At 39.4% G+C, this 12,373-nt stretch overlaps 1 protein-coding gene and 1 non-coding gene across 10 annotated transcripts in view; both read left to right on the top strand.

Annotated features, from left to right (window-relative positions):
- Window positions 1-12,373, top strand: part of USP54 (ubiquitin specific peptidase 54) — a 65,205-nt gene that overhangs the window by 32,693 nt on the left and 20,139 nt on the right. For all 9 annotated transcript variants that reach the window (XR_010024019.1, XR_010024020.1, XM_063101490.1 and 6 more), the window contains exons 4-14: window positions 71-184; window positions 323-405; window positions 842-947; window positions 1,055-1,201; window positions 2,567-2,716; window positions 4,333-4,501; window positions 5,860-6,030; window positions 9,105-9,236; window positions 9,411-9,791; window positions 10,027-10,258; window positions 11,601-11,734. Coding sequence is in view for 7 of the 9 variants with exons in the window: in XM_063101490.1 (XP_062957560.1) it covers window positions 71-184; window positions 323-405; window positions 842-947; window positions 1,055-1,201; window positions 2,567-2,716; window positions 4,333-4,501; window positions 5,860-6,030; window positions 9,105-9,236; window positions 9,411-9,791; window positions 10,027-10,258; window positions 11,601-11,734 (1,819 nt within the window). In the remaining 2 variants the exon portion in view is untranslated. The remainder of the gene's footprint in view (window positions 1-70; window positions 185-322; window positions 406-841; window positions 948-1,054; window positions 1,202-2,566; window positions 2,717-4,332; window positions 4,502-5,859; window positions 6,031-9,104; window positions 9,237-9,410; window positions 9,792-10,026; window positions 10,259-11,600; window positions 11,735-12,373) is intronic.
- On the top strand, window positions 10,489-10,595 carry LOC134382843 (U6 spliceosomal RNA). The gene has a single exon (XR_010024109.1). It is a non-coding gene; the product is annotated as a U6 spliceosomal RNA (small nuclear RNA).

Genomic DNA, 12,373 nt, shown 5'->3' on the forward strand with positions numbered 1-12,373 from the left:
ACTGCTTACCAGTATGTACATTTGTCTGTTAAGTTTTGTTGGTGCACTCCTTTTCTTCTTTCCCTGTCAGGAAAACCTCCTGATGAGAATTCACTTCCACATTGCTGATGAAACCAAAGAGGATATATGTACAGCCCAGCACTGCATTTCCCACCAGAAATTTGCAATGACGTTGTTTGAACAGGTGAACCCTATCTCTATCTCCATCTCTTCTTAGACCTTTTCTTCTAGAACATATTATCCTGGGATGTGGGGTGTTAAATAGGTGCCAAAATAGTTTATGACTGTTGCTGCTTAGTTTGCTTTTTTCTCTCCTGCCCAGTGTGTATGTACTAGCTGTGGTGCCACCTCTGATCCACTGCCTTTCATCCAGATGGTACATTACATCTCTACCACTTCTCTTTGGTGAGTCTTACAGGGTTCTCCATTGTACCCTTAAGGTACTCCTCCAGGTGATTGGGTTTTAACTGAAGGCATCCAAGTAGCTTACATCCTTATTGCTGAGTCTGTGCTATATTGTAGGATCTCAGGACTGTAATTTAAAAATAACCTTTGTTCTCCTTCTTTCTTCTTCCATCCCTCCCCTTTTCTTAGGCTTAGTTCTGGCCAGCAAAGTGGGAGGAGGAATGGGGATTCTATGAGCTTTGCATTTTGGGACAGGTAGAGGTACTCACTGCATTTGTGGGACACTGAGCCTGGTCAGGACAAGGGGCTTTGGTATAGTGGGCAGAGAAAGAGAGCCAAATATGTGAATTAGGAGTTTTCATGAATGATTTATTTGATTTAGCTGTAGTGCAGTACAGCTCCCACCATCATCTCCTTTCTATTCCCCATCTTGAAGCAATCAGGCTATTTGTATGCTGGAAAAACGTGAGAAACCTTCACCAAGCATGTTTGGTGAGCTGCTGCAGAATGCCAGCACCATGGGGGATCTGCGGAACTGTCCGGTGAGTTTTAAGTTAAGGGTGGGGTTCCAAGTGGGAGGGGGAGGTCAGTGAGATTGAGGCAGAGCCTGTGGGAAACATGTTCAACTAGCCTTATATATGTGTTTCAGAGCAACTGTGGAGAGAGGATCCGGATTCGTCGTGTGCTGATGAACGCTCCACAGATTATCACAATTGGGCTGGTATGGGACTCAGACCACTCAGACTTGGCAGAGGATGTCATCCACAGCCTGGGTACCTGCCTTAAGCTGGGTGATGTACGTGTTAGTTACCTTTATCTCTGACTTAGAGTTTTTGTGTCTTAGTATTGCTCAAAGGCAGTGAGCATTAAACAAAAAGGTATGTCCTAGATGGACAGATATACTTGTGTATATGCTCACTTACTTCCTTTGTATAGGTAGCAAAGGCTTTTTAGAAGAAATGGGTTGACATTGGCCTTGAAAGACAAGAAGGGCAGAACTTAGCTACTGATAAAAATCAGTTAATTCATAGAGTTATTGTGTGCTCTACTTATTGTTAGTTTATACCAGTACAAAGTAGGGAATTGTTTTCAACCAATTGAGGTGGTCAGGTCAAAGGAGTGGGCAGTCCTCACTAGAGCTGCTATGGGAGTTGAAGGAGGTAAAAGTTGGTGACCTGAGTCCAAGAATAAGAAATTGATATTGAGGAACTAGTGTCTGTTGAGAAGGTAATGAAGCAGAATGAAGAGAATATAGTGGCTTACTGGTTTTCTGTGCATCTATCCAGGGGAATAGATAGGAAAAAATACTCCAGACCTAGGTCTCTACCTTATCAGCTCCATGCCCTAGTGTAGGTACAGCCAGGATTTTCCTTCAGTTCAAGAGAAGAACCAAAAACTCTGTGGTTTCCTTTCTATTGGCTTTTCTTTCTGATAGTCTTGTGAGTAAGGACAGCCTTTGCTGTTTTTTAATATCATTAAGCCACGACTGAGAATAAATGAAATATCTGGGATCTTATTTTAGTTTTCCTTCTCTAGGAATCTGACCTGAGTAGGCTGTGCACAATAAAATCTCCTTTTTTCTAAATTCCTATAGTCTACGTATTCTGTACGGTTCTGGTTTAGTTTTTATGATTATTTTCTCAACCATATAAATTCCTCAAGGCCAGAATCCTTCAATTTTTTTGTATGTCTCTTAGCAGTTAGAACAGGGCTGGGCACCTAGGAATTGAGATGCTATTAATAGTATAGCTGTTTTGTTCCTCCTCAGGGCTTTCTTACCCCCTACTTAGGTTCTCAGTAGGAAATTTATATTTGTGGGGCTAGCTGATAAGAAACCTTTGAAACTTGAGTTTTGTTGTCTTTTAAAACTTTCCTGGCTCCTCTTTTAAGATAGGCCCAAGCAAGAAAATATTAATGAAAGGCATGAAGAAACGTCACCACCTCACAGATTTACTGGCCGCTGTGTGGCTTGTTTTTGCCTACTTTTTGCCGTTTTAGGTTAATTTCTGATGATTAATCTGGACTAGCACAAAGCCTTAGACTGAAGGGAGGAGAGCAAGTCAGTGCCCAGCCTTAACTAAGACGCATCGGTGGGGAGTCTGCAGGGAGGCGATGCGAAACGGTCAAGTAGGTGGCGACCCTCTCTCTTCTTTCCCCGCAGCTGTTTTTCAGAGTGACGGATGACCGGGCCAAGCAGTCTGAACTGTACTTAGTTGGGATGATCTGTTACTACGGCAAACATTACTCTACATTCTTTTTTCAAACGAAGATCCGCAAATGGATGTATTTTGATGATGCTCATGTCAAGGAGGTAGGAATATTCAAGCCCTTCTTGAAGTGTTTGGTGACTGTAACAAAACACCAAGAATAATTATTTGTCTCAGTGTTTTATTTTCATAATTTTGAATGGTGACTCTCCCCCAGACCTCTTTAAGACATATTTTATATTTTTTGGTCTGTCTGTCTGTCTGTCGAATTTATGAGGGTATTCATACCCTCATAAAGAGCTAGATGGCTAGATTTTCAAGGACAGGATGAATATATCTTTCATTATTTTCCCTGAATCCCCTCACCAGGCATTCAGCATAGTTCTACATTTATAGTTGACAAAGTATTTTTTTAAAATATTTGAGTGGGAACAGACTAATGCCTTAAATTAGGTTATATAGTTAACATGAAGTTCAGAATTCCAAATCTTATAATTATCAGCGGGTAGTGCTTTGTCTCAGGGCTGCTATAAATTATTCTCTGATGTTTATCTCCTCAAGTGCCCTATCATGGATTAACATGTTTTTCAGGATAGTACAGGGAAAAATAGGGCTATGGAGATACTTAAAGGAGGAAACTTGGTATTGTCTAAACCTCAAAGTCTGGCTCAAGTGGTTTAGGTGATCTGCCTGAGTTAGGAAGCCCCTTGTGATAGGTTAGCTGCTAGAGGGGCTGCTGACTATGATCTACACCAATCCATGGACTTTAAGCAGTATCTTTCACAAATAATGAAGTCTTTGTCAAATTCCCTCATTTTTTTCTTCTTTGTTTTTTTTTTTTTGACGTTTCTGTAATTTGCAGCAACTTATATAAATTCTTTGAGCTTTAGTTTTTTTTATTTGAAAAATACTCTTATGAGGTATTACATAAGATTTGTATGTGAAAAGCATATAAATGTGTTTTAATTGAAATAATAACTCAGTTATAAATTTACTGAACATCTATTATGAACAAAGCGCTGTGCTAGTTGTACAACTCCAAGAGCACAGCATCTAAGAATGTGACTGGTTCAAGCTTAAGATGGGTTGTTTTGAGGATTCAGTTGGATTGGTACTTCATGGTGCTTCTGTTACTCTTTTCCACTGTGGTAGCAGAGCTGAATCCAGCACATGGCTTAGGCCGAGAACTTTCAGCTGTCTATTCTAAGCAGTTTGACATTTGAGGTCCTGCCATGTGTGAACTCTGAAACTGAATGTCATTTACTAAGGGCTGTCTGTGAGCGTTTCTGTCTGCTCTTCAGCTTCATAAAAGTGATTTTAATATTTAGGAGAAAATTATGGAAATGCAAATTTCAAGCAAGGGCTTTAATTTGATGTCCGTGAAAAGAAGTTGGTCACCAAGGAAGCTGAAGTCCCTCACATAGCATATGTACCTTTAGGAACTTATTCATATTTCACAATTGAATTGATGTTTTACAGAAATTAATTTTATTCATACTTTCTTTCTTTTGTAGGGTTGTAATGCTTTCTAAAAGAATTTAGTAAAAAAAGATTTAACAAAAAGTGTGTTACTTTCTGGTCTAAGATTTCTTTAGTTGTCTCTTTACCCAGTTCCTGCCTTTTCATCTCTTTCACTTTCTTTAGAAAAATAGTACAGGAAGGCAGGGTTTGAATTGTGGATATGAGGTATAATTATCATGTTCTTCTTGTTTTGGTACAGATTGGGCCCAAATGGAAGGATGTGGTGACCAAATGCATCAAGGGACATTATCAGCCCTTGCTGCTGCTTTACGCAGATCCCCAGGGTACCCCAGTGTCCACCCAGGACCTGCCTCCCCAAGTTGAGTTCCAATCGTACAACAGGACGTGCTATGATAGTGAAGATTCAGGTGAGCAGCCTAGCTCTTTACTTCTCCCCACCCCCATCTCATGTGATCAGACAGTTGGGAATCATACTAATTAGTGCCTAACACATTACATAGCTTGGAGAAAGAGGATCCATTAGAGGTAAGAAAGAAATACCAACTTATGCTAAAGCCTAACCTGTGCCAGGCTTTGTTTCCTTCAGCCTTCAAAAATGTGTTGCCTAAATCACTTGGTCCCAACTCAAAAGTGAGAAGGAAATTATGTTTATTTAGACTGAAATATTAAGTTTGTGAGGCTCAGTGTTTAGCCCTCTAATATCAGTAAAGATCACTGATTCTTATTAGCAATTTAACAGTGACTTAAATGAGTTGTTAGGACAAGAAAAATTATTTGAGTCTCTACAAAGCTAGTCATTTTGTTTGGGATGAGAGATTTTTGTTTTAAAATTCCAAATGCTGTAGTGATGTTCCTCAGTTTATGAATCAGTTGTTCACTTCTAAGTCAGTTGTTTGGAACTTAATGTTTTCCTATAGAAACAATTTTCAGCTTGATGGTTAAAGTCTCAGGCTAACCCACAGAGACTCATAATATATTTGAACTATAACCCTAATACTTTTGGCTTGATATTTGAAAAGGAGGAAGAAGAAATGGTCATTTACTCTTCTGAATCTAGGACCGGCCCATAGTGTAATTTTGAAAGAGAAGATACTTGACTTTGAAATCTTTCTCCCTCCCGTTTGAACCTCCCTCTTGCTTGGTACCTAGTGCTTTCTTCCTACTCTTATACTCCACCTAGACCTGCTCTACTTCTTCTCTTTTCAGTCAAACACTTATTTGACCTGTTGTGCTTATCTCAGCTGGGTGTTCAGAGGAAAGCAGTCTGAGTGAACCAATTCACCAAAAGTATAAATAACAGCCATCTACTTTCTCAGCAATATTAAAAATGCATATAATGTCAATTAAATTTTTTAAAGTGACATTCCTGGCAGTATAGGAGAAAGACTGTGGGATAGAAGAACAATTGGTTTTGTACAACAGTTTGGCCTGGGGCTTTCAATCTAAATAGATCTTACTTTTCACAACTCTTTCATTTCTTCCACTTTTCCCCCCATAGGTTTTCTAAAAGCCCCACAATTTTTCACAGTGGCAGGCAAAGTGAGGGCTTCAGCAAGGTATGGGCAGGAATGGGAGGAATTATATGTGTGTCTCGGTGATCTGGAAGTTGGATGTTGGGAAATATGGCTCTGTGGTGTATCCTTCTCACCCTTCCATCTAGGAAGTTCTCGCCTTAGGGACTTTTGTTGCATCCACCTGTTTTCCTTCTTTCTCTCACTGTTCTTCTTACCTTCCTCACTTTTGCATATGTGTCTCCTTCCCTCAGGGAGGGAGCCCTCCATCTCAAGTGACACTCGAACAGATTCCTCAACGGAGAGCTATCCCTACAAACACTGCCACCATGAGTCTGTGGTCAGTCACTTCTCTTCTGATTCTCAGGGGACAGTCATCTATAATGTGGAGAATGATTCCATGTCTCAGAGCAGTCGAGACACAGGTAGGGACTTATACAGTGGACCCTGCTTGCCTAATTCAATTCCTATATAGAAGGTCTCCTAAGAAAAAGAAACTGAGGCAAGTCAGAAATGTTTGCCATGCAAAGGCAAAAAGGCACAGAACTTTGGTAATTGAGTGGGATACAAAGAATCAACACAGTCCTGAATGAACAATGAAGCTCCATTGCACATACTGTTGTCAACAGCAGCATATTAATAAGGAGCACTGTCATGTGATTATTGATGTGATTGTTCTGAAGTCTGATTTTCTCCTATTATCCTGTTGATCCCTGTCCTTCCCATAGTGCCCATTAAACCCTTGTGGTCTTGCACCTTGTCATGTTCTCATGTCAGCTTTTGTCCTCAGTGAATCACTTTGAGAAAAGGGGCATATTAATGGGCAAGGGACATCTGCCCATCAGCTTGCTAGGCTTCCTGAAGGACAGAGAAGCAAAAGAATGAAAGATAGCCTGTTTGTTATTGTGAGTTCCATGCAGAGAATATTCTTGAATTGTTTCGTTCATCTGTAGGACGAAAAGCCTGTGTCAGTGGAAGAAATTAGTTTAAGGCATAAAAGGAAGAACACTGAGTGACTGCTCATGGGAGATAGAACACCTATGGCATAGAACAATGTCCATACACTCTTAGGGACTTTGGGGATTAGTGAGCTCCTGGTTTCAGATTGGTTTTTTTATACTCTGTGCATGGCACTTATTTTTTTTTTAAATCAAGAATTTTTTAACATATTTAAAAGTATACAAAATAGTATACTGCCCCTCCATGTACCTATCACCTAGTTTCAATAATTATAGCTCATGGACAATCTGGTTTTACTTGTACCTTTGCCCACTTCCCCCACTCCTGGATTATTTTGAAGCATCATATCACTTCTTCCATAAATATTTTAATATGTATAGCTAAAACATAAGAAATCATTTTTTTAAACACAACATTATAGCACTTAAAAATAGTAGTGATAATTCCCTAAAACCACTAAATAACCGATGAGTGTTCCAAATATCCAGTCAGTCGATATCCAATTATTTGGGCTGGCTGATGAGCTCAGTTGGTTAGAGCACAGTGTTAAAACTCCAACACCAAGGGTTCACATCCCCATACTGGCTAGCTGCCAAAAACAAAAAAACCAAAAAAACCCCAAATAGTCAATTATCTTATAAATATCATAGTTTTCTAATGGTTTGTGTGTTTGACTCAGACATTGTGATGGGTTTATAAATCTTATACATTTCTTTTAATCTACAGTTGACCCTTGAACAACTGCATTGGCCACTTATATGTGAATTTTTTTCAATAAATATACAGTACAGTACTTGTAAATGTATTTCTCTTTTTAAAATTTTCATAATAACATTTTCTTTTCTCTAGCTTACTTTATTGTAAGAATACAGTATATAACGTATATGACATACAAAATATGTTAATTGACTGTTTATGTTATTGGTAAGTCTTTCTGGTCAGCAGTGGGCTATTACTTGTTCTGTTTTGGGGGTGTCAAAAGTTACATGTGGCTTTTTAACTGCATGGTGGGGGGGTTGGCATCCCTAATCCCTGTGTCGTTCAGAGGCCAACTGTATAGGTTTTGTCTTGGAATTTATTGTTAAAAAACTAGGTAGTTTGGATTTCCCACATTCTGAATTTTGCTGGTTGCATCCCTATGCTATACTTTAACATGTTTCTCTGTTCTCCATTTCTTGCAAATTGGTAGTTAGACCTAGAGGTTTGGTCAGATTCATGTTGTATTTCTTTTGATGACTACTACATAGATTGTGTCAGGTGTGTTTTTAAGACCATATTTCTGAAACTGTGAACCAGGGAGAAGCCGAGCCACAGGATAAAATAAGTGTATTTTCCAGGAGAGTCAGGTTTATGTTAAGGGTTTGTGTGTGTGTTGGGGGTGGGAGCAGGGAGAGCATGTCCATTGGTTTAACATTTGTATGATTTAGTTGCTCTAAGTGATTACCTCCTTTCTTAATTTTTTTTTTTTTTGTGGGCCCAGAGGTAGCAAAGGAACAGATAAAAGCAATAAAAGATTGCATGGGGCAATTGATTGAAAATATGTATCCACATCACTACACATCACTAATACCTGAATATGTATAAGGTATTAGTGTATATATGTACTAATATGTGAAAACAAATTTCTGTTAACTCTCAGTGCATTTAAGAACTTAGGAGTTTTCTTTCTAAGACTGTCTTTCTCTAAGCCAACTGAATTTACCTGCTTTATTCACCTCTGGCTTCCAGCAGCTTAGTTGATTATATCCTTTAGAATATAGAATATATATTATATCCTTTAGAATGCGACCTTTGCAATCGTCAAATCATACTCATACATTTGCATCCTGTGGGCATGTAGCAGGGCAAGTTACTTAAAAGAGCCTAGCTTTCCTGGGTTTATTTCCCAGTGATTAGTATTGAGGAACTATGAAGTGTAATTTCTGGGTGAAGCCAAGTTTGGTGAAGCATGGGCTGGGAATAAGAATGAGAATAAATCAAAGTTGAAATGTCCTTTTAAATGATCCACATTTAAGGAAGTTTTAGAACTGGGTCTTAAAGCCATACACAATCAGAGAGCTCTTGTGGGCAAAGGCAGGAGCACCCAGGATAATACCAGATGTACTGAAAACCAGGCTTTACTTGTATGCATTGCTAAATAAATAAAAGGAAAACTTTGTCTTCAATTTATGAGAGTGAAAATATTTGGGTACATGATACTTTTATATAATCTTTAAAACTTTCACCTTTTAAAAATTACCAAGGAATGTGTCCTTAGTCCTTCTGGGTCATTGGGAAAGATTATGAGTGAGATTGAGACTGGTGACTGCTTAGGAGACATTGTAAATTTAGAAGCTCCCATTAAATACTTGAGCTTCTCTGCATTTATCTACTGAGAGATTCCTACACTTAAATCAGATAGCCTTGATCCCTATAGCTTCTGATCCATAGGTATACTACATTTGTGGTACTGCCATGAATCCCAAAGAAAGACTAGGTTCTCAAGAGGACGGAGGTGAGTCTCAGATACCAGCTTACCCCCATTTCCTTGTTATTTCAGGACACCTGACTGATAGCGAATGTAATCAGAAACATACATCCAAGAAAGGGTCACTGATAGAGCGCAAGAGGAGCTCTGGACGGGGTAGGAGGAAAGGGGATGAGCCACAAGCCTCAGGGTACCACAGTGAAGGCAAGCCACTTTGCACTGCTTCTCTTTCTTCATTCACTCTGTCAAACTTTTGTCAAACTCCAGACTGTTAATTTCTCCTTTCTGCTAAAGGGCTTTTGTTGCTTTCTAGACTTTGGAGTCTGGGTATCCATGATCACTTAAAACATCTATTTTTGTTATTCTTTGTGTTTTTAGGAGAAACGCTGAAAGAGAAGCAGGCTCCTAGGAGTGCCTCCAAACCATCCAGCAGCACCAACAGGCTAAGGGATTTTAAAGAAACAGTCAGCAATATGATCCATAACAGACCATCCCTGGCTTCTCAGAACAACATAGGATCTCCCTGTCGGGGGAGGAGAGGTGACCAGCCTGACAAGAAACCTCCTAGGAACCTGCCTTTGCATTCTCGTGACTGGGAAATAGAGAGTACCAGCAGTGAGTCAAAATCCAGTTCTTCTAGCAAGTATCGTCCAACGTGGAGACCCAAACGCGAGTCTTTGAATATTGACAGTATTTTTAGTAAGGACAAAAGGAAGCATTGCGGCTATACCCAGCTTAGCCCCTTTTCAGAGGATTCAGGTGAGGAGATAATTGGGAAGAATTAGGCTTACGATAAAGTTGATTTATGTATTTTATGTATTTTAAAAACCTATGTTTTCTGGTAGACTTGGCAAGGGGCATTTTTACTCTGACGTTGGGCTGTTTGGGGATATGAGTTTTAATGAAGGAGTAGCTGGAGGGAGGCGTTAGGTCTTGATTTTAGGCAAATGCTAAATCTACCTCTTTTTCCATACTTACCCTTTGATCGGGATAGCTAAAGAGTTTACTCCAGATGAACTAAGCAAGCAACCTGCTTATGACATTAAAGCTGGTGGACCAAGCCCCCAATACAAGCCCTGGGGCCCAGTGCGGCCAAGCTGCCAGCTTTTAGAACAGCATCCTCGTCTAATCCAACGAATGGAATCTGGCTATGAGAGCAGTGAGAGGAACAGCAGCAGCCCTGTCAGCCTGGATGCAGCCCTGCCTGAGAGCTCCAATGTCTGCAGGTATTGTTTGGCCTTTGAATAGAGGCATTGTCCCTTGCAGTAGTGTGAGCTTCCTACTTGGGGCTTTCCACCTTGTCTTAGACAAGTGGAGAGATGGGCTTTATTACCATGTGTGCTCTATCAACTTTCTATAGCAACAGTACCCTCTGCTGGCAGGAAGAGCAAAGGCACTTGCGAAAGGAGAGAAGAGAACTTTCGATTTAAAGTACTACGTATAAAATAATTGTTTAGTACTTGCTTCAGCAACACATATACTGCAGGTGGAATGATATAGAGAAGATTAGCATGGCGCCTGTGCAAAGGTGACATGCAAATTCACGAAGCATTCCATATTTTTCAGATATGTAGGATGTATAAGTCTAGAGATCTAATAATATATAGCATGAGGACTATGGGTAATAAAATTGTACTGTAAATGGGATTCATGCTAAATGAGTAGATTTTAGCTTCTCTTGCCACAAAAACAAACCAAAAAAAATGGGTAACTGTGAGATGATGGATATGTTAATTTACTTCACTGTAGTAACCTTTATACTGTCTATATTTATCCCATAACATCATGTTGTATACCTTAAATACACACAAGAAAAAATTTTACTTAAAAAAAAATGGTTTAGTAAGTAACTTAGTGAAAGAATGAATTGGTGAATAAACTTGTGTAATCCTAAGATCAGAGAAGAAACTCAACTGTTAGTTATTCTTGCTTTTTATTTTCAGATAGTTTTTTTGTTTGTTTATTTTGTTTTGTTTTGTTAGGGTCACTAGGGATTCTGTGTTTTATGAAGTCAGTGATATTCATAATCTCATAAGATAATGATGACAATTTTATAGAGTTCATTGTACCCTGCCCATAAGGCTCAGTTTGCTCTATAAATTTTAGATCTTTATACATTATTTTTACTGAGTTGCCACTGAGGCAATTTTCATAACAGTATAGCTGCTTTGAAAGGAGTGATTATATCTTCTACAGGGTGATAACTACATCCTCATACTTTCCTACTGTTCTTCCCTGGCCATAGGACCCTGTTCAGTTTTTCTCATGAGAACATGCTACAAAGGTTTAGAAAGAAAGAGGAAAGGCAGTACATATGAGAGCAATATGTTCATTAATTCATTAAGTAGATTTTGAATATTAGCTATGTGCCAGATTCTGTGCTAGATGCCAAAATGTGAAAGAGGTGAGGTAATAATGAGTGGGTATTTCAATTTTCCAGAAGTAATTTAAAAAGCAGGAGCTTTAATTTTATTAGTTTGATATTTTGTTGAGGGAGTTTAGACCTAGGAAAGTTGCTAGTAACCACCTTTCCTATGCTGTCACTAGACACTGGGTTCTCTTTTGAAGGGATCCAAGTGCTAAGAGATCAGCTGGGTTGGTCCCTTCCTGGCGTCATATCCCAAAGTCTCATAGCAGTAGCATCCTGGAAGTGGACTCCACCGCATCTGTGAGTGGCTGGACAAAGAGCCAGCCTTTCTCAGGTAAGAAGAAGGACACTGGATTTGGGGAGCTGGATTTGACCACCGATTCTATTTGGGAACAGCCTCTCCTGAGCATCTTTGAAATCAGAGGACGATTGCGTTTGCATATTCCATCAGAATGTAAATGTGGAGGCATTTGAGTTGCTCCATTTTGGGATTTATCTATTTTTTTGTTCTCCATTACAACATGCCTGAATGTTTCTTTCTGCTTTGGAGAGAGCCCTTGTGGGAGCAAGAAGGGACAGAAATATGGTGAACAGTGTGAATAACAGCTCCATTCCTCAGAAGAGTAAGTCCTAGGGTTTTCCTTGGTATAGGGACAGTTTCTTAAGAAATGGATTTCTTGTTGTTTAGTACTATGAATTGAGACACCAAAAGGGGACATGTAGGCTGTATGTAAAACTGGGAAATAAGCAACTCAAACTTACTCTTACCCCTGCCTCTATATCCTAGTCTGACTACCACTTCTTTTGATAGTTGTTGAAAGTTGTTACAGGTGGCTGGAAAGGAGGTGTACAACAGCAGTAATAAAAAGGCGTGAACCCTTTTAGGTCTGAGTGCTATAGGTTGCTGACATGTGGCTGAGCAGAACAGTGCCCTTTAGGGGCAGATATCTCTGGAATCCTGGGCTGGAATAAG

Source organism: Cynocephalus volans, chromosome 7, assembly GCF_027409185.1.
Source record: "Cynocephalus volans isolate mCynVol1 chromosome 7, mCynVol1.pri, whole genome shotgun sequence".
NCBI lineage: Eukaryota > Metazoa > Chordata > Mammalia > Dermoptera > Cynocephalidae > Cynocephalus > Cynocephalus volans.